We start from the raw sequence: 25,690 nt of genomic DNA, 5'->3' as shown, positions 1-25,690 counted from the left end.
TTATTTTTGTACCTGATGAAATGCAGTCGACACTGCATGAGAGTTTGTATTACTGTCGTATTACTATTACTATTGTATCACTAAGATAAAAGAGTGAATAAGAAAATTGTCTGGGACAAATCCGACATGCGCTTTCCGCATCTGAAACGTAAAAGAACGTTATGTTGACTTGGCAAATCTGAGAGTTTAATTCCAGACTTTAAATGTTTTTTTTTTATATGGTAAAAATCACTTGCAGCAAAAGTTCCTTTAACATGAACGCCTTCGATCACATATTTCTCTGTAGCATACTTTTTTAAATAAAATAATGACATGCTTATTGAAACACGATGAAGGGACAGATACAAACAAAGCCTCAAATTGCCTAAGAAATCAACGATGAATGAACCTTCTATGTCGTTCCAGCCTCAGAACATCGGTTCTGTCTCTTATTGAAACACCCTGCATATGAGGTCCACCTGAATAGAAACTATACTCGATTGCACTCTTGTTCTTCCATCATCTCCCACCATGTGAGGTAAACTTGCCTACAGTGCTTGGCTATAAGCCGGAAATGTTTGCGCTCCGTAAGCACACAGATTTGTCAACACTTTCTTCTTAGGCAATTTGCTCCATATTTGTAGGCACATCGCATTATTCAATGAACACAGTTTCACTTCGCTGCTCAGGTTTCAGGGAGACTGCCGGGATAAATCAAGCAGCATCTAGTCGCCCTAGCTTGACCTTTCGCTCCTGGAGTGGGACAGAAATATTGATTTGCTTCTGGAATATAAAAGTAATAAGATCCTCCGCGTGTGCGCCAGCTTTGCCTCCGGAAGGAGACAAAGACAACACAGTTAAGTGCTTTGGTGAACGACCACGTGGTTGACGAGGGCACTGCTGTGCTTCTGACATCTGTGCGGAGGCCCAGTCAAGCGGTGACAGGCAAATGTGGCAGTGCACATAATATCGATCGAGGACAGTCTGCGTTGGTGATGACGATGATGATTATTGGAGTTTTAATTGCGTATCGACAACACAGGTCATAATGCGCCAACACTGATTCCTGTGTTAGTGATGGCAATGCAGCTTATGCACATACGGCTTATGTTTATTAGTGCGCAACAAACACCACTCTGAAGGAAAAAAGGAGAATTTTCGGGAGGAATTACTCCCCTAGACCGCAATTACTCCTGACCCACTGACCCTCAAGTTCACTCCCCAGCAAATAGTCTATAAGCTTCGCACAATTTCAGGTTGAAATTCAATGCCTCTTGGTATTGCTAAGAGTGCGACGTCAAACTGTTTTGAAGGTTCCGTTAGATCAGCATTGTACAAGATATAGAAGTGTCAGTTTTTGAGCCGTTTTTTGTACCTTTTTTCCTCTTTATCTTGCTGTTTATGTTCCTTTTGTAGCCGGAGTTTTTGTGATCCCTCCTGCTTGTGGCATTTACGCGGCCTGCAGTACTACTAAATAAATAAAATAAAATAAACGAATTTCCTACAAGCTTCCATGCATACAAGTATTCACGAAAGGGACCAATTGTTAGTTTTTTTTTTCTCTTAGAGTGAAGAGCGTATCTTGGCGCAATTGGGCGCTTCTGCATTCTTTATAAATTCAGTCGTTCTCCACAGATGTCGCTCGCACCTGTTCCTTTCCATTTCGCGACCAATATCTTCCCCTAAGAACAGCCATCGTTAGAACAGGCTGATCTCGAATCACTCCCCGTTGTTGCTCTTCCTGGACTTGTAGCTGGGTCAGAAACCAGCTATGTTAACTTCCAGTGCACAGGGTGTTCTACTTGGTGCTATTTCCTAACAGCGCTTCCCCCTGTTGACTGGAGCGACTGCTCATCCATGTCCCATCTTACTTGACAGCATTATATTGTTGCTTTTACGCAGCTGTTAGAACAAAAAGAAAAAAAAACAAAGAAGGTTGGCCGGCCGGTCTTCCTTGGGGCCTTGTTACTCCACCTAGAGCACAACTTCGTTGTTGATGCTTCCCTTATCTGCTTTGTAATCATTTCCGCTTCTTGGTTCGCCGGGTCTACTTCCGATCTAACGCTGCAATAGATTTCCCGAACCCTGCCAGCTACGTTCCGGAGAAAACAGGAAAACAACGTACGATAAATAGAATAAAATAAAATAAATAAGTAAATGTGTTGTACTAAAGTGAAAGGAGACGCGAACGGTTAAGAAGGGCCTGCCCGTAAAACTGGAAATCTCCCAAGATCTAAGGTACCGTTTCGACACTGAAGGACAGTCGTTTCTTGATCGGATCCTCATGTGCAATGAAACGTGGATGCACCATTTCACTACTGAGTCTAAACGCGCGTCAAAACAGTGGAAACATCCGGGCTCGCCAGCTCTCAAGAAGTTCCGAAGCACCCCGTCTGCGGGTAAGGTCATGGCCACGGTTTTCTGGGACAAGGCTGGCGCTGTTCATGTTGATTTTCTGCCCAGTGGTACCACCATCAATAGTGCATATTACTGCCAGGTTCTCAGGGATGTGCATAAGGCGCTGAAGGAAAAACGGCCGGGCCTCCTCACCAAAGGAGTCCTCCTCCTACAGGACAATGCACGCCCGCATCCCGCGCATCTCACGACACGCACGTTACAGGAACTTGGCTGGGAGTTGCTGCCACATCCCCGTTACAGTCCAGACCTCGCCCTCAGCGATTTCCATCTCTTCGGGCCACTGAAGGCGTTCCTTGGAGGCCGCCACTTCAGCTGCGACGACGAGGTCAAGAATGCGGTCCGATCATGGCTGCTACGCGCCGGTAAGGATTTCTACGCTGCTGGCATCCAAGCCCTCGTGAAACGCTGGGAGGAGTGCATTAGTGCAGTTGGAGATTACGTTGAAAAATAAAACTAATTTCTGGCCTGTAAGTTCATTTTACTTTTGCGAAAAATGAAAAGTCCCGGTTTGACTTGAACACCCCTCGTATGTAATGGTATCAGTGTCACAGACAAAAGTCAAATCTGAGTTTCTCGCTATCTCCACTACTTTGTTTTTTCTCTACAAGTGAAATGATGGGAACTTCCTATTTCGTTCTTGTACCGTGAGCTGATGCACGCGCCTGTAATGCATCGACACCACCTGACTGTTACGGCTGTTAGTACGGCTCACAAGATATACCGGGTGAGAGAGTGCAGCTCCCGGAACTGTTCCACCACTAGCGGACATTGAGCACATCCTCCTCCACTTTGTTGTTGATGAACAGCCAAGATTCTGTGTGCGCCTGTCTACCAACAAGGCTCCTATCGGCTCGTTAACTTTGAAAGTTCGTCTTGAGCCGCGGGCTGATCCATCATCCGAGCGTTTGGCCAGCGAAGCGCGACCACGTTTCCTCTTGGAGACTGGATTGGCTTCACGCCTTGAACTGTGCTGCTGTGACGATGATGATGTGCATACGGTACATGTTTGTGCGTCATACGTTTGGAGGTAGCACACCACCACTACCACCACCACCATACGCTCTTAGGAAAAAGGTAAAATTCCCTACCCAAGCTGGTAGAACGACAGTACTTCTACCATTGCGTACCAATCCACGCGCGCCTTGTCCTCCGCGGGTATAAGCCGCGGCGTTCCTTTCTCTTGCTCCTCTCTCTCACGTTTGCTCTTGGACAGAGAGAGAGCGAGAGAGAAAGAGAGAGAGAGAGGAAAAGGTAGAATTTCCTACCCAAGCTGGTAGAACGACAGTTTCTACTCTGCAGTTATACCCAAAAGGTCAAATTGGTGTGAGTAGAAATGTGGTTGCAGTACAGCTCTACCGAGATGGGTAGAAATTTCTACCTTTCTTTCTTAGAGTGTACGTTCCGAACAAAGACACAAGTATTCCATGAAATTTGCCTGCAACACACGCATGCATTGTACATAAAAGTAATGTGCAAGCGAGTTCGCGCTGGCAACATATCCTTGAGCTTGGGGAAGAGACACGTGGATGGGACACACAAACAAAACATTACGGGACAGGATCGTGTTGTTCGTTTCCGTGTTCGGTCAGTTCTTGGTTCCTTCAAAGTAAGAGATATGTTGCCAACGGACGGCGGTGTAGCGCGCAGGCCCACGTATCTGCGGCCGACGTATACCGCGTATACCCCTTTCCATACTCTACCCCGGAGATTCTTTATTTCTCCTTATTGTGGCCCTCTTGCGTTCAACGGCACGCAAGATGCAGACTGTCGTAAATAGTAACTGGCGAAACTCAATTAACGCTGACGAAGAACTCGCGAGACGGTCACTAGTAATTGGATGATTATTCACTGTCTGCCCTTGTTTACAGGCTTTGCAGAAAAGCCTTCTTGTCGGAAGCTAGGCAGAAAAACGAGACAGTGTCGCAAGAACGTACTCGAAAGGATTATCATCTTTCCAATTTGCATATCAACTATAAGGGACGTGCCGTTACCGAGCTGCGTATTTGCAAGTTCGTCTCGTTTAGCTATGACGGTAAAGCTTCCTTCCTGTCATGCTACCCGTGCTCTGACTATCCATGTCCTTCAAATGCACAAAATAAAAGACCTCGAGGTAGAGGGCAAACTTTGTAGTGTAAAATATGTGTGGGCGGACTCATCTTACGCGGAAAAAGATTAGATTACAAATGGAAAATTGAAACGTAGGTCGCACTGGCGCGACCAGCTGTTCTAGAACGCTTGACGTGTGAAAGCACCGAATGATTTAAAAGATTATGTCAGCACTTATGTCCTTGAGGTAGGTCGTCAGTGAACACAGCGCAGGCTGCTGGTGCTGCCTTGGTCAGCTCCCCAGTATCTTCTCAACACTAAAGGGTCGGTTGTCAAGTTTCGCTAGGGCGTTCTTCAGTGTTGGCCGACTAGAGTCGAAGCGTCCGCGGAAATCTGCTCCCAATTATATTAGTTATTGCAAAATTACCTGGCATCTCCGATTGGTGTGAGATGATGATGTATGAGGCTCAATTGTGGTAAGACTGTTCTTCTCCGAATCACGACCAAAAAGGCAACCAATTCAGTTATTTTATTGGGGACGTTCCAGTAGAGGAAATGAAGGATTTGAATACGACGGTGTGACATTTACATCTGACCATGGGACACACGAAAGCAGATGTCCGTCTTGCTACCCTTCATCAAATTCCTGCAAACTACCGGCCTGATCGACTCTCTCTAAAACCCTCTCAGCGTCGTCAGCATCATCCTCGTCACCATCCTCTCATTTTTCCCCAATAGCAATGGGGTAGCATTCTGCTCAATGAGCGGAAGTCATCCCCATATCATCGTCATCATGTATTTCTCTCTCTCTCTCTCTGATTTTAAAAAAAGGTCTAGACACATTAACTTAACTTGCTCTGCCGCCATGCGTAAAATGGGATATCTGAAAAAGACACTTCGGAAAGCCCGACCTGATGTCAAGATATCGGCTTTTGATTCCATCGTAAGGTCAAAGTTAGAGTACGCCAGTATATTGTGTGGGACTCGCAGGCTAAAGTTGATAGAAATCAACTTGAAGCAGTGCAACGGAAAGTTATGCGTTCTATTTTTCCTGCGTACGGTAGATGAGACTCTACAACTGCTCTGATTAGTGAAAACAATATTACGCCCCTGAAGATAAGAACAAAAATCGCACGACTCAAAGTTCTTGATTGAGACGTCGAGAAGTAATTCTAGATTACAGTGCTTTTCGCATGTAGAACCCCCTCCCCCCGACCACGATATACGCGCCATTTTCACGTCTTTTCCTTTAAAACAATATTCGCTCGTAATTCAACATTTAAAAATTCGTTTTTCTTCTGTACTATTCCTGAGTGGACGTTGATGTTGATGTTGATGAAGAAGAAATACTAGGGAGAGGTTGAATTCGTCACACGACAAATTCGGCTACTCCCATAAACAGACCCCCTCCCCCAAAAGGTGAAAAAAAAAATATAAAAGAGAATTCGTTGCCTATCGGTATTGTTCGGAGCGAAAGTATAACAATATTTGAAGACCTTGTTGACGACATTTGCGCTGGTTGAGATGGTTAATGTTCCTGTAAGAGTATTCTCTTTTGTGTATATGCGTGTGAACTTGTTTGTTCATTCTTTTCCCGCGTTTACACTGTGTATCCCCTCCTGCTTGGAACACTGTGTGGGGGTACGTGGTATTTCTAAATAAATAAGTAATCAAAAATAAAAAAGAATAAATCAATGATGTTGAACGTGCAAGTACCCTGGATAAAGGTAAATCATCACGGATGTTTTCGCTCTCGCGTCTTTCACGCACTTTCGCATTTTGAGGATTTCAGCCATCACTCTGAGTCTCACCATTCTATTAAAAAGAATTACTGCGAATAATTGACCTCTCCCTGTTTGTAAACAAATGACGTCATAGTGTTCGACAGCGCCACCAATTTGGTAGAGTTGAACTACGCTCGAAGCTAGTGGCGAACAAGGTCTCGCCCGAAAGCCACGGTCTTGAGGTCCCTGAAAGAGATGCGACCTTCGGTCCTACTTTTCTTTCAATAGGAGGCAGCGAACAAATGTTCGGTTTCAGTCTGTCTACCAACGCCATGATGACGTTTCTCAGGTAGAGGTCTTTTGAAGGTCGCCGATGGCTATGAAAGACCTCAATCATCGTCATCTTCATCATCGTCAAAATAAAGTGGCCGTTGTTTGTTGGCGTCATCGGAAACCAGAAGTTCCTGAGCACTTTATTTGCTTCGCAGTCCTGCAGCATACGAACGTACGCGACATTTCTCATCAATTCTTTACCCACATCTATCCCTCAACTTCGGGTAAACAGAAAGAGCGTGACAAATAAGTTCGGACAACATGTGACTCCGACAGTGTAAGAGTATCATGGAAGACCTTGCCTCATTTCGTTCTTGCCCCCCCCCCCCCAAACAAACACAGATGGGCCCTTCATTCGCGGCGGCATTAACAGAGTTGCAATGATCGAGCAATTTCTTCGGTTACTCGGAAATGGCATCCTTCATCATCAGGCGTCCTGTCTCAATCCTACTTGCGGTAGAGCTGAATGAGGCACATAACGTTCGGGTCCCTATCGTTATAAACGACCGCAGAGTCCTTCATATATTGTCGCCGGATAAACGTCTGCGCCATGAGACCCGTCTTGTTTTAGGGTGTGTTGATGGGGGAAATAGGAAAGATAAATGAGGGTTGAATGTGGAAGCGGCCATAGGTGCTGAAGCGAAGACAGATTACGCGCATGCGCATGTCAATGATACGAAATTGCGAGCTACTTGAAACGGGTAACATTGGTTGGTTGGTTGGTCGCAGGGGGGGGGGGGGGGTGATATATTTTTCAGAAGAAAGAAAAAAAAAGAAAGGGAGGAAAGGTTAGCCGAATGGGACTTCGGCTTTTTATTTCGCAAAGAAAAAAGAAAAATAAATAGAAGAGGAATAAAATAAACAGAACGAGAAATTATCCTTTAACAATAACGACAAACTAACAAACGGTGAAGGAAGGATGAGATACATTAAAGACAAATAATAAAAAAATGGTCGAACTCTGCATTGGGCCGGCTACTGCAGTGCGCTTATGGCAGCGAGGTCTGGCTACAAAGGATTCTAAAATGATGCTTTTTCCACAAAAGTCCTAAGGAAAGAGACCACAGAGTGTGAAACATATCGACGTGCTGCTGGCCAATCACCGAGTACCTTCTTAAGGTCAAGAGAGCCGTTGTCGTGTCTGACCAAGACATTCCGGAGAACTTTACGGTTCTCTACGAATCGCTCGCAGCTGAGAGATAATACTCTAAGAGAAATGTTCGTATATACAGTGTATCGGCGATTTTGACACTCTTTTTCACTCTCCCTTTTTATGGTCTGCTTTCGAGTTATGTCTGCAAGTGTGTTAAGCGTCCTCGAAGAGAGACGAGAGTTTTTATTACTACCCATCTACACGTTTCTTTTTTACCTTTGTGTCTCTTTCCTTCTAATTGCTGCGACCTATACTTCACTTCAAACTTGCTCGAACCTCGTAATATTTCGAAATATTGTTTGCTCTCTGCAACGCACCTAGTCTTAAACGTGGCGTTTTCAGTAAAGGGGGCTGGCACGAGCAAACGAATGAAAGCCACGGCAACGTACTGCATCGCGTCTAAATTAAGTGACGCACGGCAACTTTTGCGCTTTCTCGTGAGGAGCTTCAAACTTTTCGTTAAAAATACAGTCGATAATTTGAAATCATCTGTTCTGCCACGGGTTGTAAGTGCTTGCACGTCATAGAGCGTGCGCGCATTGAAAGTTGGGCCGTGAGCGTTCAAGCAGCAACGGAAGCAGGCTTCACCTTACTTTTTCTAACGAAGCAATCCTCGCTAGTTTTAAATCTACATCGTGCAACGTGTTTGCAAACTTTCTAAAATGCAGTTGCGTTGCAATACACCAGTGGGACGAATTTGACAAAAACATGGGGTATGTTTCTTTAATAGTTCTCTCAGAGGGCCAACTCAAGGGGGACACAGAGCGCTGCAGCTGTCCTAAGATTAGGAAACTCACTGGAAATATCAATGGCCCATTATCACACCCAACACTTCGAGCCAAGATTATATTGAGTTACTTCGAACTTTGCTAAAACGAAGAAGGAATTACTGCAGCAATTCCGGAGAGCTACGTCGATAAAACCAGAGGGAAAGGAATAAAAGGATATGGGCAAAGAAATTTAAACAATCACCCTCGCTTTATTGCGCGTATATCACGTTTAGCGCTCACTTAATTTAGATCCTTTTTGCGTTCGCGCCATTCGCGGAATTCAAAGGGGAGAGAGAGAGAGACCGTTACTGAAACCTCTTATCCTAATACCGGCTGAGTACCTCTGCATGCACCCTGCCGTGACTTCTCTTAACGTGTCATTCCTCCCCCCCCCCTCCCCATTACATTTCGTTCTGCTCACACGTTCATGTTGCACACCTGTTGCGATGAAACTCCCCACTCTCCAAGGCCGAAAATAAAGTTGTTGTTGTTTGTTCCGCGAAAGAATACTGTCGTCCTCGCTGCTTTGCATGTCTGGTAGAAAAAAAAAATAATGAAAGCGAGAATGAACATGCGCTGAGGCATCCGGTATGAACAAATACAAAATAACACAGTCTGTCTGGACTCCGATCCGAAACATAATAAAGCAGATGACACAACTATAGTCAGTTAGCGCAGTTATTACCTCCCCTGAAGATTGAGAAGAAAGCTGCATTTAATGGTAATGTCGGAGTTCTTGCCTCGTCAGGTCATTTCTTGCTTTGCACAACCCAAGCGCATAGTCTAGTATCCTCCTCTCTACTGTGCGCCAGAGCTGTCCCTCTCGCATGGAAGGGACCATCATGCGACATCGTGATATACTTTGTGCCAATCTTTAACAGTTTTGCGCAACCTGATGCATGACGTGTTGAGGATATGAAGGAGAAGAAAAATTGACGGAGAAGAAAAATTGACTGCCATCCCTAAACATTCTGCCAATCGTGTTTAAATATGGTAGCTCTGTATGGACCGTCGTGCGTCCGCACTGGCTTCGATGCCATAGTAACTTCTCCCTTCTTCCCTTCTCACTCTTCTTCTCGGTTCACAACCGTTACGGACGGACCTACGCGGCTGTAGACGTCGGTGGACTGAGCATGTTGTCGTTTTAAAACTTGGGAAACGCTGCAGTTACGACAAATATGGTTCTCTATTCTGCATTTGTAGCACAAATTCAGGCGCCGTTCTTTTTTTTTTTTCTTTCTGGGACTTCCTCACTAAGAAGTTCATGTAGCATTCATGTAGAGTTGATTGTTACAAGTATATATTTTTTTTTCAACGACGTGTCAGTGTATAGTGTATTGATGGTTGTGTTCGACAGTTGCCGCTAAGTCAGCGTGTTAACTCACTCATGCTTTAGCCTCCAACTGAGGTTGCAGTATGTATAAATAAAGTCTATTGATTTTACTATGCACTGCTGTTTCACCGTGCTATGACCACACGTTACGACCTTGGCACGCACGTGAAGTGCTCGAAGGACCATCACAGCACTACTCCGACGAACGTTACGAAAAGGGTAATGATTTCCTGTCACAATGCGGGGCAGCCACAATCAGGTGAAGCAAGAATTTACTTCCAATTTTATTCCGTACTTTACTTTTCACTAAAGTCACTAAATACTCTACGCGGAAGTGAACGTGCGGACCACCTATGAAACAGCGAGATAAAAAAAAAATCCCGAAGAAACTGACAGAAGGTACAAGGATCGAAAGATATTTTCAATTTCCTCCCTTTATTCCAGGCGGTCATGATGTCACGTAATTGGAAGACCACGGTAGTTCTTATGTTTTTATATTTTTATCACTTGAGGGAACCTCCTATGCTTTTTACCCCGTAGGACCTTCCTTCCTGGTGTCAAATAAAACCGTTATACAGAAAAAAAATGTATTGAGTCGGAAAGCCCTGCTGTTTAGCCGCTCGCGTGACGCAGTTATTTCTTGCGCGCTCCAGCGCTCGTCACAAAGTAACGAAGCGAAACCCGCTCCTTTAACTTCTTCTCGAGAGATCAGTTGTTAGATGATCGCATGCGGCTCCTCAGACGTCCTCATTATTTCCGCGTGTATCTTGTTAGCGGTCGCGGGTTTGAGCTGTCGCACATAGCAACGTTGCGCAAGAAGAATATGTACGAAGCGGTAAGCTTACGCTGGCAGGAGGTAAAATGATTTTTTTATCCTGCATACTCGTATATACTCTGCATATGCGTACGCAATAAAAAAAAAGAAGAAGTAATAATAATAATAAAAGAGAGAGAGACTAAAGTTGCACATATACTATAACGAGAGATAGATTTACATCGCTAACAATGTCTTTAAAAAGAAAAATATATAATTGCAATACGCGATCTTTCACGATATTTCGTTACGCAGTTCTGCGCGCTACTTGAGCGCCCTACAGAGGTTGATTTTGAAGCGAGATTCATGTTAGCTCGTTGTGACCGGTGTGATAGAAATAACATAGAAAAAAAAGTGATTATGCACTTGGTTATGGAGTGTACACTTCGTAACCAAGTGCATAATCACTTTTTTAATCACAGTTATCACAAATCACAAAGTGCAGTAATATAATATAAAGTGCAATAAATACAGTGCATAATCCCTTTTAATCGCTTGGTAACTCGAACAGTGAGCGACAGGGAGATTATAGTGACCTCGATCACAACCAAGAACTCCACTCTGTAAAGCGTGCTTCACCGCAAATAGAGTAAGCCTGTGGCGAAGGCAACTTCGCTGCCGCCACAGTGATCGAGCCTGTAGTGGCAATGAAGTTGCCTTCGCCACTGGCGCACTATATCTGCGGTGAAGCACGCTTTACAGAGTGGAGCTCTTGATTGCGATCAAGGTCACTATGATCTGTCTGCCGCTGCTTAGTTCCAAGCGAAGTTAAAAGAAGTTACAGGAGAAAAGAAGGAATACAAATATTTATTGACCGATATTAAACTGCCCTTTCTTAAAGATACAAAAGGAAGTATGTACAAGAGGTGTTAAGGGAAGTTCCTCAAGACGAGAGCGGCCTATATTTCGAACAGACTCTGTTCTTCTTCTGTGCGTTATCTGTTCTGTTCTCTGTTCGACATATCGGAGGGTCCTGTTCAGAGACAGACTTTCTCGTCGAATCCTTCACGAATTTTTTGCGGACGATCTATCAAACGGATTTTTGTTCTGAAAACGGCTTTGGTATCTGGTGACCGAAGAGATCAGATGTTCTCATTGGAGCAACTTCGTAGCTTTTATAATTAAAAAGTTAATTATTGAAAGATTAAGACATTGCCTTAGGAGTCTGTTAATGCCCCCCTAGGGAGTGCCCTTCAGCATATGCTATATTGCAATTGATTTCATCTCGGAAAAAGTGATTGATATATTTTTAAAAAATCTGTTCACACTTAGCGTGGACACCCTGTATATATAATATGCAATCTATTTAACTGTAGCGAGCGTGTGCTTGCCAAGAAACAACAGCAGGGTGTTCACTGGGCACATCGTGAGACTGAACGTGATTATGGCTTGAAAAAGTTTCATACTACACAGGCTTCACAACTGAAGCGGGTGACAAAAGAGGCTTTCAAAAAACAAAAGAAATAAAGAAATCAAAAGGAGCAGTCGAGGAACTTTTCTTTAACTTTAGTGACTACCACTGTAAGTGATGTCCGAGAAGACCATCTGTCACCTTCCTTCAAAAGGAAAGAAAACAGTAACGTGGTTCAAACGCCGTGGTGCCGAAAGGGCTTTTGTGATTCTTCAGGCAGCCAGTCTCCTCATCCTGTTGCGGTTCCTTTTCTGTGGCACACTAACGTCTATAATAATAACTACGTCAAAAAAATAAAAAAATAAAAGAGCAGACCAGAAGTTTTTGTAAAAAGTTCAAAGTACGCTGCTAAGAAGCTCGTTTTCTTCCTGAGGTGAAAGCAATATGTTACGAACTTCATTGTCGTATAGGGTATCGAGGATGCTTGGCTTCATGAAAACTCGTGAACTGTGAACTCGTCAAGTCACTCCGATGACTTTTTTTCACACCTCCTCACATGTATTATGTGGAAATGATAATAATAATAATAATAATCTTTATTAACGGGCCCAAGAAGAGTCAAAGCCTTGGTATTGGCGCACGTAGACAATACAGTACTTACAAATATATACACACATATATACAAACATATACAGATTACGCAAAACATAACATATTTAGGACACATTCACAAGCAAGAACATAACAGGAAGATATTCACATTGATACATACAGTACATGGCACTAAAAGCGAAGGAGAAAAAAATAATAATAAATAATAAAAATAAATAAATAATAATAATAATAATAATTATTATTAAGCTAATATATTGATAGCGATTGGCGTTACTTCAGAACAAGTCAAGCATCGGCCCTTGAGATGTATGAAATCACAGTTTACGTGACAAAGCAGATAGCGGGGAGGCTATTATGTGTTCGTGAAACACTGCGTACACGAGCATGTTTTTTTCTATCAGTACAAATGCTAACCAACGGCGCGGCATTCATTATTTATAACAAAGAGTCTTAGTACATCGTATCACCTTTGCGTACATAAGGGAGAGCGTTGGTGACTCTCTTTCTGTTATGGCCATGTGCATAACCATCAACGCTATCCCTCACGTACGCAAAGGCGATAGCGTACGCTGTACTAAAACTCTCTAATAATTTGCCGTGATGGAATGTGATCACCAGAATCTGCACCACACTCTCTGCTCTTTTTTCTTTCTTTCCTGTTGCGACTACGTGTCGCTAAGTAAAAATCCTGTTTCTATTTCGACATCTTTTTTTAGTTAATCAATCAATCCAAAATAGAACCCACATATTTTCAAAGAAAACGCTGGACGCCCCCAAAGAAATGCAGGACTCATTTTTCTTCTGTCCTCCTCCTCCACCACCACAACCACCATCATCATCACCATCATCATCTTCGCCACCATCACTATCAAATGCAGGACTCATCTGAAAATACTCGCATGCTATTTCGACGTACACGATCCCCTGCCTGGAAGCTATGACATCACTCGCAGGGGTCTGCCACAGTCACTTCCGGGTTTGTCGTCATGATGTAGGTCTTCATGTCCTTACCGTCTAGACGTTCACCCTCATGTACGCACCATTCATTTGCTGTTGATGATGATGATGATGATTGAAAGAAAGAAAGAAAATTTGCTGTTTCTAAGTTCTTGTACTATGCGATTATTTTGTGCCATATCGAAATCCAAATACAACTTGACTAGAAGTCTTAAAACACCCCAGTGCCGGGGAACACACAAAAACAGTCGAGGCAAAAGGACGACACGATACTGCACTGTATGCAACATCAACCTGCCCACACTTTAATCCTACTCAGCTGTCTAACCCTACAAGTACAAACTTCACGAGACCAACATCATGGCGGCGGTCTTGACTATAGCGCTTGAAGCTATAGCACCCTCTCTAGAAGGGTTGACGTCAGCGAACAAAAAAAAACCTTTATAGCAAGACGGGCGACGAGTCTTGCTAGCGTCAATTTGTCAGGCGTTCTTACGCTAGCCAGCGAACGTTTGCGGCAGTGCTGAATGGCAAATACGTTCACTGCGAACAATGGAATGAGCGGCCTTGGCATTTCCTCACTCTTGGTCTGGGGTTTTGAAGGGGATACGGTACGTCAATTTCATTTGCGTAAACGAACACGTGCCATGAAGTGAAGTAATTTTAGCTCGGAAGGGGAAGAAGGAGAGGAGGAACGAAGAGGCAAGTGAAGAGGAGCAAGAAGTGGGATTTGCCCGAGGAGAATACAATGTTCTAGTGTGGATGGATCTCTCTGGCTACAGGTCCCGGGAATGTATTACACTTGCATAAACGGGGTTTCAGGAAGTGCCGAGTCAACATTAGCTACCTTCGCGCAACTCCTGGTTTCCATGGATACTTGCGTGAAGTGCACCTCCTCGCGCACCCGCGAGCTTTCTCTCAGGTAATCCCTCCTCAAATACGTCATGTGTTTCCATATAAGGCTACACTCAACCGTTCCTCGACGGGTTAAGAGAGCTGCTCGCGAAGAGAAGAAAACAACACGATTTGTGCATGGCGTTTCATCGGGGAAGAATGGTGTAAGATCCGTTAAATTATGTTTAAATCCTAGGTCAGTTCACAAGTTGATAATTTAACAAAAATATATGGAGAAATTAAGTTCGGCACTCGACCAATTCTCGAACAAAAAAAAAAGAAAAGAAAAACAGAGAGAGAAAGAACAGAAACGTGTCATAACACACGTACCTACCAAAACGTAGTCGCGGGGCCACGACATGTGCGCAACATCAACGACAGCTCAACAGCAAAGATATACGCTACAGCGGCAACAATTGCAACATCGCACACCGACAGTGCACAAAACCTAATACGTAGACGGATTCCAAATAACACTGTGCAATAAAAACCACAAGCGCAGTCAGAGCTGCATCCCTCTTGCTGGAGGGGCCAGACACCTAACACCTTTACAATGTCAATGTTTTACAAAGTCAAAAGGTCTACCGTCCAGTCGGTCGAGAGCGGCCTTCAGTGAACGTTGTGAAGCATATCTTACATGGATAGGTTATATTACAATGGATAAGGTTGTGTTTTGTGTCCTCCGCAATGACGCACGTTAAGTACGCCCTTACGGGTTACCTTAAGTACGTTATGTACGCACGTTAAATACCCAGAGTTGGCCCTGACGCCCGTACGGTACGTTTAATAGATATCAGTGAAGAAGCGACTGAACCTGCGATTAAGGCTTTGTGGGACACTGAACTTCAACTCCGGATCTATTCGGCCAAGAAAACGAGTAGACGAAGAGGAAGCAGGTTGAGGTTGACCATCTAGCCACTGTTGCCGAAGGATTGTTCGTGTATCGAATCTGCCTTTGAGTGTCTTATAAGATATTGCATGGTAGAAAAGCGCACAGAAGACACGGACAAAAGAAGACGACACCACCTGCGCTACTCACAACTCTATATTTAATCAAAAGACACAAAACACGCACATCGCAACGCCCCTTACGGCAGCAACAGCTTCAATCAGGGTCATCCCAAATATAAGATATTGCGCTGAGGATAGATGTGCTATGTCCGCTGCCTCCCCGAAGAAGTAATATCACGTGGTTTAACGCAGCAGACGACGAGTCACTTCATCCAGAGTTTGGTACATTCCGGTTGACCTTAGCAATATCGCTTCCGTACACAAGAAATAAACAACTAGAAAAGCTGAAATTTTTTTAGGAATATAAAGTATTTTAGGAAATATACACAGACAGTTAAGAGAACTTGACGCGAAAAGACGTTTAAACAATTACCTTTCACTTTCATAATGGTCGAAGGTGATTATTTTATAATTTCGAGCTAATTACGCGACCTTGACAGCTACAATACCGATTATGCTTATATTTGCGTGGATTATCTCTCTTATTGCCAATTATCTGACGACATTTCAAAGAGGCTTTATTTTTTTTTCTTCAATCACTGCGCACTAAACTTCGCTCGTCCAACGTCAACGTAATAACAGAATGTGAAATGTCTGAACGTCCAGCACCAGCAACATGAAACTGGACCGTGAACTGTCATCTCGCTCGTGGTCACTCTCAGACTTAAAGAAATCAGAGCCAGAAGTCATTTATAGAAGATTTCATGATGATGGTAATGAGAATGACGGCGGTCTAATGGCACAAGGACAACATTTGCATCAAACTACACAGAGTATATACAACATATGGTGGTTTCATGGTAGAGTATTTGGTGCACCTTTTTTTATTACCTAGTGTTTTCAACTGACAGCGTTTAGAAACTGACAGAGTTTTAAAACCGCAGAACTTGAACGCGTTTCAAGCATATGGTCTTTGAAAGTTTCAGTGCTTCCTGCACCGTGAAGCTTAGAACACTATAAGCTAGTAGCGGAAGGTATCGTGTTCCTAGGCTTGTCATACTTCTTGATTTCTTTCTTTTTTTTTGTGTGTGTGTGTGAAATTATCTGGACGGATGGATGGATTCTGCGGCTTTATCCTCTGGAACGGGCGGTAGCTTGCGCTCCCTAGTCTAGAATTAGAGTATCGTAGTTTGAATAATAATGTACCAGCGCCTGTGGGCGTATTAATCTTCGTAAAATTATTTCTAACTCGCCAATCATTTAGGTAGTCCCTCGTGTTTTGTGTTGTTAAAACATCGAAAACAAAGATCTAGCCACGTCTGAAGACCGCCTGCATACACAGAAAAAAAAAATCAAAATCAATTTTTTCATAAAAAACCTGCGTGCATTGCGCACTTCAAAAACATCAGTATAGCACGTAGGAATATAAAAGAATAATAAACAGCGTTGGGGTGTGACAGATGCAGGAACCACCATCCGTGTAATTCTCCTTCCTTCCACATTTTATCATTGCTGATAGTTCGATGCTGACAATGTGAGAGCCAAAGACGTGACAGAGAAGAGACGAGGACATTAAGAGCTTTGTGCATAATCTGTCAAAAAAGCGCCTTGGAGATCTCTCTCTCACACTCTTCCACGATCGGCCCACTTAGGACTAACCAGAAAAGCATAGTGGGCCCAACCAGCTTCCGTTGGAAGACAAACTGGGCGTAAAAGCAGACATCTTTGGCACTCGGCCAGTTCTGAACTTCCTCCTTCGATATGTATGCCAAGACAACGTGTACGATCGGATGTAGATGTAAGTAGTTGTGGAACAACTATTCCCCGGAATTCTTGTTTTGTACGCCATCTCAAACGTGCGTCTGTCTTTGCGCTATAGATTTGTGGTTGTAGTGTGGTTGAGTTGAGGACGTCACTGAAACTATTTTTTTTAAGATTAATTGACATGTTAGTAACCTTTGTTATGCTGCGCGTTTTCGTCAATAAGCATGCATGCGTGCGCAAGAATACTGACAACGGCGAAGTAAATCAAAATTTCTGTGAGCAGTGATATGGAATCGGTATTTTCCATACCGCATTCTAGGCATGTGTCGTCGAGTTCCCCCCATTCCTGTTAGTTTCTCACAATTCAGTTCACTTCAGTTCACTTCCAGGGGATGTAGCTACGCATGTGAACGTACAGTTCGGTGACTGGGAGGGGTGATGTTTTTCTATTTTTACGTTTTCATCTCTTCAGTTATCTTTTTCCCCTTTTCCTTTTATTTCCTTTCATTCATTTCATTTCCTTTGTTGTGGGAATAGTAGAATTCGTCAGGTGACGAATTCAATATCTTCCGTTTTTTTTCTTCTATAATCAAACTCAAAACTCAAACTTTGTTCCCCTCCACCTATTCGTATTGTATTGTATCGTTTATCGCGTGTATTCGTTTTCGTAGCCAGTGTATTCTCAAAGTAAAAGGCACATGTGTGGTGGTGGTGGTGGTGGTGGTGGTGGTGAAAGGGGTTGCCGTTGTCAGCCTCACAGAGGCGATCAACGTCACGACTGACGCCCTGGGGGAATGTGCGTCGTGGGCCGACTTCAAGCGATCTGTGACAATGGTAGAGCCAACAGGGAGGCGTGTGGAAAAAGATATACGTATCAAAGCGATTAGCAATGGTCAGATGTCCCCGAACAATCCGCTAGTAATTGCACGTCCTGGAAAGCATATAACGAAAGCACCCACCTGATGCATTGTATGTCCACGGTCCTTCAGTTCACAAGAAATGTCGCAGAAAAAGGGTTCCAGAAACGTTCTTTTAAACAGAGCTCGAAACAAAACAAAAAGTAAGAAAGAATACAAAAGGTAACATAGAACACCAGTTAAATTTCAGAGTTCAGTACAAGTAGTTAACTTTATTTTATTTAAAACTTGGTCAAATTACTTGCAGTACGTGGTAAACGTTCCCTACAGATAAATACCGTTGACCTCATTGCTTGATTGATTGAATAAAAAAAATACGGAGATGTGAGACCAGGCTTTGTCGGGGCTCACAACTTCGTTTAAAGGCTACTCTGGTGCAAGTAAATAGACGACTATAGACCTTTTAATCTCCAGATAAGTAAGTTTATTTGTATTGTGGACTGATGCGATGAGCCACGAAAAATATTTTCGAAAGACTTTCGTGACACGTCAGGTGAAATAGCCTGTTTTGAAACACCCTGAAGCACAACAACATCACACAACGTCAAATTCATTAGCTTGAATAATCACTGGCTGTACGAGTACCTAACCATTATATATCGCTTCAGGAATACGGTGCGCATAGTATGCGCCTTCAGAGATATCCAGAAACAACGTTGCTGTGCCTGCAGCAGCGTTTCTTAGGAACCTGCGAGCGCGCCGATTCATTATTTCGAAGCTCTGCCAACCGCGAATATTTGTAACCCGTATAATGGGGTATCGCACCCCATTGGCTTGCCGAACGGGGAAAGGAAAAAAAGCTAATCAGTATTCCGGCCAACAACATGACATTCCTCTCTGTGAGGTCAGGAAGGACAGCTACTGACAAATAGGCAGATATATTTCTTCTTGTCCTTGAAGGAAATAGTTTATGGGCTGCGGATGCCATTAACATTGACCCGTTGACGGCCATTCGAGAAAGAACGCTGTGTAAAGGACCACGAAAAAAATACACACACACACAAAGGGAGAAGAAGGGAGACATGAGCCAAGCTTTCAATGAGCTGTCTCTGAACGTCACAAAAAAGAAAAAGAAAAAGAAAAAAGAAAGAGAAAGAAGAGAGAAAGAGGGAAAGGACGCATTTCAGGAACGGCATATCCGGATGTCGAATCTCGGAATGAGGAATTGAAACACTTTCGAAATTGACATTAGGGGGAAGAAGGGTACTTCTAGACAGTAATCTAATCTAATGACAGTAACAATCCAGCACAAAACATAAAAAAAGAAGGGCCGTACAGAGCATAGCTCCGCCAACACGCGATGCATGCAGGGTGTCCGAACTAGCGTGTACCAAAATGATAATAAAAAATGGCGTTCTACAAGAACGAAACCAACGGAATGTTGTAGGAGTCGTGTATCCTAGTCGCCAGTATTGTATCATTGTGACTAACTAAGTAATGAGATAAGATTAATTAGCTAACGGTTAAAATATTGGTGTATAATGGCCGAGGTGTCAATTAGAAAGTTGTAGAGTGCCCCGAGAAACACCTGGCAGAAGGTGTTCCAAAAAAAGGTACGTTTCGTGTTTATCTTTGTTTTTCGTTAGCGAAAAATGCCACTTAACAACGCGTCCTGGAATCGCAGCACGTTATCGCGTAACCGGACGCTTTCTTTTTTTGACGACCAAATAATCAAAAAGAAAAGAGATGATTCAACTGGTTTATTCGCGAAGATTAGTTCGTCATTTTTAAAAAGTTTTCATGCATGTTATCTAGCACACCTCGTATACTAATTTCTTTATAGTTACAATTAGCTATAGTGTTCAGCATGAAATAAGACGTGATAATGAGGGTGCCTGTCTCACAATAATGAAGCGAAATTTGTCTCGCGACACGATATTTAGCCGTACTTATTAATGCGTTAGCATTAGGAATGTCGAAGCGGAGAATGCTGTATGTGTGTGTGTGTGTGTGTGTGTGTGTGAGAGAGAGAGATGGTGAAGCCTCACTCAGACAGAGGTATACGTGGAGATGTAAAGGGGTAAATGTAAATGAAGGTAAATAATATGAAATTGAAGGAATTGAAGGTAATTAAAGGTAATTAGAGGTAACTAAAACAAGAAAGTTGAGTTTAAAGCCAATGAGTGTAAGTTATATGTAGTTAAGAGAAGGATTAAATCAAATTCAAGATTACCGAAAGTAGCGCAGGTTGCCGGAGGTAACTAAAGCTAATTTACGTCAATTAAAGGGAAATGAAGAGTAATTAAAGCAAGTAAACGCAGTTAAAGGGAATTAAATGAAATTCAAGATTACCTCGGGTAACCACCAGCAGTTACCTTTGGTAATAAGGGCAATTGAAAGTAACTGAGGCTAATTAAGGGTTAATTAAACGGACTTACATATAGTAATTGAAAGTGTCGAACAGGAAGTCAAGTATAGACCGGAAGTGAACAACCGGAAGTCGGGTTTAGACAGGAAGTGGATAACCGGAAGTCAAGTATAGAGCGGAAAAGGCGCCTAATGCTAACGCATTTACCGCTAAGTCGCCACTGATTTTTTTAAATTTTTTACCTTTTCTTGTGCGCTACTGCAAAAAAATATCTATTAGGTAGAACACTTCTTAGGTATCCGTTCGGTAACTGTTTCTCACCCTGAACCCACTCGCCAAAAAGGAATCGAAATGATTCTAGAGTTGCACTCTCGCTGTTTTGAGATCAGCGCAACTTAATCTTAATCAAATAGAACTTGTGTTCTATTTCGCGGTTGATTCGGAAGAAAGCGGCGACAAGCCTCGGTTCAAACGAGGGCTGATGCAAGAAATGCTTACTTATTTTTAGTCTACGACGGCAGAACGTTGTGTAGGAAATTAATTTAAAACATTCTCGTATTACGCATCCTATGATACTCCTGCGATACGAAGAACTGCTATTTGCGACGTTTTCTTCAATATTATTGAAATACCCCACAAGTTAAACGGCAGTGGCGACGCCGCCGTTCAATTTTGTTCACAATATGGTACCGTATACACTTCTCTGTAAGTTTCTAATTTTTGTCTAAGGCGCATGAGACGTCATCAAGTGCAAACAACAACAAATAAGTAATAATGATGTAGTGGGATGTCTCGTCGCTGAGGCAGCACCCTATCCCATTGCGTGAGGGGGAGAAGATGGTGAGTGATGATGAAGATGAATGGAAGTGCAAACAGAGCCTTTGACAATACGATTTCTGAACAATACGGTACTTAGGCAGAGGTAGACTACACGTTTAAGTGGATGAGGCAATTCAACATCGAAGGACAAACAACCGCAATAGTACAAGCCTCAGAAAGCCCAGTTGCATACTTTAATTGAATGATGTTCCTTTAACTGCCGTCATTCAATTGAAGTACGCAACTGTGCAGTGTGAAGGCTTGTGTCGTGTTTATCCTTGTATGTCTTATTGCCTCATGACCCACTACAACGTTACATGAGAAAGATGCCGTCTGCCACGAGTGTCTTTGTCTGTGTGAATGTGGAAGTGATTGGCAACAATGTAAGAAAGAAAGTGTTCAGGGTGAGTGGTTGAGAGTGCGTATCCGTGTTTTATAAAGCATGGCATGGTAACGTTGAAGACAGGATAGCCAGCATGGCGTAATTGGTAACGTCTCTGACCGAGACTCCGTGGGTGTGGGTTCGAATCTTATCTCACTGCTGATGCATTTTCTTCAACTACCGAGACTACACGATTCATGTTTGTTGCTAGCGGTTCGTGTAAGCATCATATATGTCACATCACTTTTTTTTTTTACATCCACGTATCCGTGCAATTTATTGCTGTGAACTTAATTTGTAAATATTGTTGCATGCTGCTTAAATTAACATCATGTTATCAAATGTTAACTACTCCCCTGTGCATTGCCTCACCGCCCTGAGGGTAGATAAATAAATAACATGATTGGGACTACTGTTTCCTGCTTCATCTCTTATGCACGCTTTCGGTTCGTCAGTTAACTAATAACAATACACTGATCTCCAGCTATCATTTTCACTCCTTTCATTTTCTCTGCTCCACTTCATCATGAGCCCCACCTACCGACCCGTAGTGGTTGCTCCCCAATGAACCGTAACTCAATTAAGCAATCGACTGTATTAACCGTCTCCATATTCGTGGAACCGCAATCTCCATATGATTTTTGTTTCAACTCGTAACTCGCTAACTGGTGAACACGATGAAAAGTAATTGTCCTGAAGCTGGAATATACAAGCACAACACAAGCCTCGGTAATTGAGAGACGCGTGGCTAGACGCTGTCTGGCTTTTTCGATGACTGCCATACTTCGCTGACTAGGCTCGATTTCACTGTGGCTCGTGCAGCGTCAAACCGCGCGGCGCAAACGCGCCCGCCTCTAAGTAAAGGCGACACAATGATGGTCAGCACACCGTGTTCCACAGATTGGGCGTATCGAAGACCCTGGAAGCCTGCCAAAAGATCAGTCGCTATTAGGGTATACCAGCGGAAATAGAAGTACAAATACGAAGTAGGGTTACTAGCGGAAGAAACTCTCCCTTAGTGACATGGCAAAGGGATGATTGTAGTGTGGAGGGCAGCGCGACAACACCGGCGTCGCATTCAAAGTGCTGTGGGAGGAAAGAGATAGCGTCTGACGGCGGAAGTTAGGGGGTAGAATCATATGTCCCTCGATAAGAGGCGTTTTTGGAACCATTTCTCGCTCGGCGAAACGGACGGTGTATGTTTCACTTTCGAACTGGAAATGCGTTCTTGAGTTTGAGCTTGAGCTTATATCTAAAAAAATAAGTATACGTACTTCGTCTCTTTGTTGCATTTTGTTGGAGAAACTTGAAAATTGTGACGTTTTCTTTCATATGTACGACTTTGAGGAACTTGCGTGGGATTCAGATCGAAGGAAAAGTACACGCTTTCGCGGCATGTATTAGTGTCTTTCTACGCGTCTTGCGGAGGATTCCAAGAAGAGTGCGTGAAAGTGGTGGCATCTCTACTTTGTGTACATGCGCGAGTGAAAGCACCGGAGCCCCGCTTTAAAAGAACGCTGCTTTATCTCGGAGGAACTTTCGCCGTGTGGGTTGAAACAATGGATGTTTGTTTACAAGGATTTGTGACGAAGAAGTCTAATGGGTTGTTTTTGTGTACAAACAGAACTTTCTGCCAGGTCGCAGAAGACAAACGTCGGCGCACTTCCCCGCGAAGTCTGCCTAAGACGCACGTCTCTATAGTTAAAACAGAAAGTTGGGCGAGTTGGTGATGCATACTATAGGGAATAAGTGCAACGGAAGACAGACGTGGACGAGGCAAGCCATTTGCAGAGACATTCGAGACAAGCACGTGCTTGTCTCATCTACGTTTGTCTTCCGTTGCACTTGTTCCCTATAGTATACTTCCGTAGAGAACCAGGAACACGCAAACACACTTGTTAGATAATTAATGAACTATAATAGCCTATAAACCATAAGCTAAACAATTACATAATTATATATCCGTATGCAAGTGTGAATTCTTGTCTGCACGCGAATACGTCACACATGAGCGTGGGAAAATGCCTGAACCTGTTGCTCTGCTAGGCAGAACCATTCCAAAACGTTATCGATCCCGAAAGATCTAGCGTGCGCGCGGGCGAGGCCGAGGTTTAAGAACGCGCACTTATCTTATTCATCGCGCAATTAAAAATGTTCAAAAAGCTCATCCTCCGCCGTGTTCTTTTCTCTGTGTCTCCCCTCTATTCTAAGAAAGCGAGACACGGTAGAACGAGACGGTACACGCGGGTCCAACTCGAAGAAAGTTCTCCTTGCTCAGGAAAGGCATCGAGGAAGAAAAGCCTCGGCGAGTGGTTCATTAATTTCGCGGGTGTTTTGTCCCCTTTCTAATCTCTCCAACTTCATACTGCACTCGAAAACGGGGATGAGGAGTCCTTTGGGATGAAAGGAGCTTACCTTAATTTGAGGCTCACTTGCGGAAGTCCTACGAACACCATATAGTCCCGAGAAATGCGCTTCTGCTTATGCAGTTCTCGCCGCCTGACAACGCAGCCGTATGCATGGTCTGTCCCATTCTGGAAGTGTCTTAACCCGAGCCTGCATGCCAGCCAAATTAAAAAATAAGAGCAATTACAAGAATGTTCCCGCACCCAAATAATGAAGGCCTGGGATTTGTCGTTTCATGAACTGTCAGAGGGAATGTTGCAGTTAAAGTACAATCGTGTTAGCAAAGTGCAAAGTGCAGGCTCGGTAAATCATCGGACAGTACAAGGGTGCTCCAACAGGATACAGGATACTGACATCAGTCACGCTTGTCAATAGCTTCGTGGGTGTTTCGGTTCTCTTGGATTCCCGCAGTGCAGCGGACATGGCTCGAGAATCACCAAAGCACACAACGCTATTTGGTCAAGCACAGCTCACGTAGGACTGCACTACTATCATGAAGTCACATCACTGATCTACAAGTCAAAGTCCAATCACTGATCTAATCACTGATATGCTCTGTTATCCGGTTCAAGAAAGCGCTTGGCATAAGACTCACTTGTGTCCACTTTTTTTGTTGTTGTGAATGTTAAATCAATTGAAGACTTTATACCATTAATCTATAATCTCATGTACGGTTCAGTGATGGCTTATTTTCTCGGTGCAGCAGGTCTCGCTGATTTCTTTCGGGGGGCTCTGCAGAAATTTATCATATGTGTGGTTAGTGAAGTGCTGTTTCGCCTTTGCCTTGCACAACTGTTATATTTTGATTCTGGCGTTGCAATTTGGTTGGCGATTTGAAACCAGGGCACTCGAGCGAAAACTTACTTTCCAGGTGACTTGCAAGTAACGGCAGAGATATTCGCCGTTTTCCTGAGGCATCTGTATCCATGGATAATGGGATCGGTCGATGTCAGACTGAAGGAACAAAGGAAAAGGTACATTATGTAGGGAGACGGCGGTCTTATGCAAGCACGAACGGGCACATATTTGGTATTTATTTTGTAGAGGATAGCACGAAAAGAAAATGGCGAAAAATGTTTGATGAGACAAGGAGGGAGAGACAAGAAGCGTTAAATGTATGTTTCATCCTGCACGGGCAGTGAAGCAGAAAGCTTTTTGAAGTAGGCCTCAGAAGTTATTGACAACAGTCACGTTCATTATAACGTGTCACACAGTGGAGTTGATCGATTCCATAGTGAAGGGCAATTCGCATGTTTCATCCTGTGAAATGTAACTATTTCCTTCATGTCTTTTGCAAATCCTCATTCGCTCAGACGCATGTACTCCGCAGAATCGCTTCCAGCATTACTGCAGGCTTTCTGTCAACCATGACTAATGCTCAACTCCGAGTTAGCTTTGAGCTAACTCGTTAGAGTTAGCCAGCCGAAAGCACCGCTGACACGAGGATTAACGTAACCTCGCCATCTTCTCCATGTTGACATACAAACAGTTGAGATTATTCTGTGTCCGTTTCCCGAGAGAGAGAGAGAGCTTAGCAGCAATCGGTATTAAGGGGGTGTTCAGAACGAGATATTCCACCGAGCACTTCTAGCCGACCGTGCATGAACAGCGCCAATCAATTTCCACTGGTGCTTGTTTTCAAGACGCCAACTGAGTTTACAAGATAAGGACTTCGCGGTAGACCCATGCCCTATTACACGTTGTTGATTTTATGTTCTGCTCTCTCACGCTGTTAGAAATCCCGTCTTCTGCCTTT

General features: G+C 43.5%; 2 protein-coding genes across 3 annotated transcripts in view; one reads left to right on the top strand and one right to left on the bottom strand.

Moving 5' to 3' along the window:
• Nucleotides 1–25,690, bottom strand: part of LOC135366159 (uncharacterized) — a 208,976-nt gene that overhangs the window by 3,382 nt on the left and 179,904 nt on the right. For both annotated transcript variants that reach the window (XM_064598816.1, XM_064598817.1), the window contains 2 exons: nucleotides 24,799–24,888; nucleotides 23,944–24,084 (listed from right to left, as the gene is read on the bottom strand). In XM_064598816.1, coding sequence (XP_064454886.1) covers nucleotides 23,944–24,084; nucleotides 24,799–24,888 — 231 coding nt within the window. The remainder of the gene's footprint in view (nucleotides 1–23,943; nucleotides 24,085–24,798; nucleotides 24,889–25,690) is intronic.
• Nucleotides 1–25,690, top strand: part of LOC135366158 (calcitonin gene-related peptide type 1 receptor-like) — a 146,172-nt gene that overhangs the window by 10,074 nt on the left and 110,408 nt on the right. The gene's annotated exons all lie outside the window — the stretch shown is intronic.

This window comes from Ornithodoros turicata, chromosome 8 (genome assembly GCF_037126465.1).
Source record: "Ornithodoros turicata isolate Travis chromosome 8, ASM3712646v1, whole genome shotgun sequence".
In the NCBI taxonomy this organism is placed as follows: domain Eukaryota; kingdom Metazoa; phylum Arthropoda; class Arachnida; order Ixodida; family Argasidae; genus Ornithodoros; species Ornithodoros turicata.
This window is presented reverse-complemented; position numbering and strand designations above follow the sequence as displayed.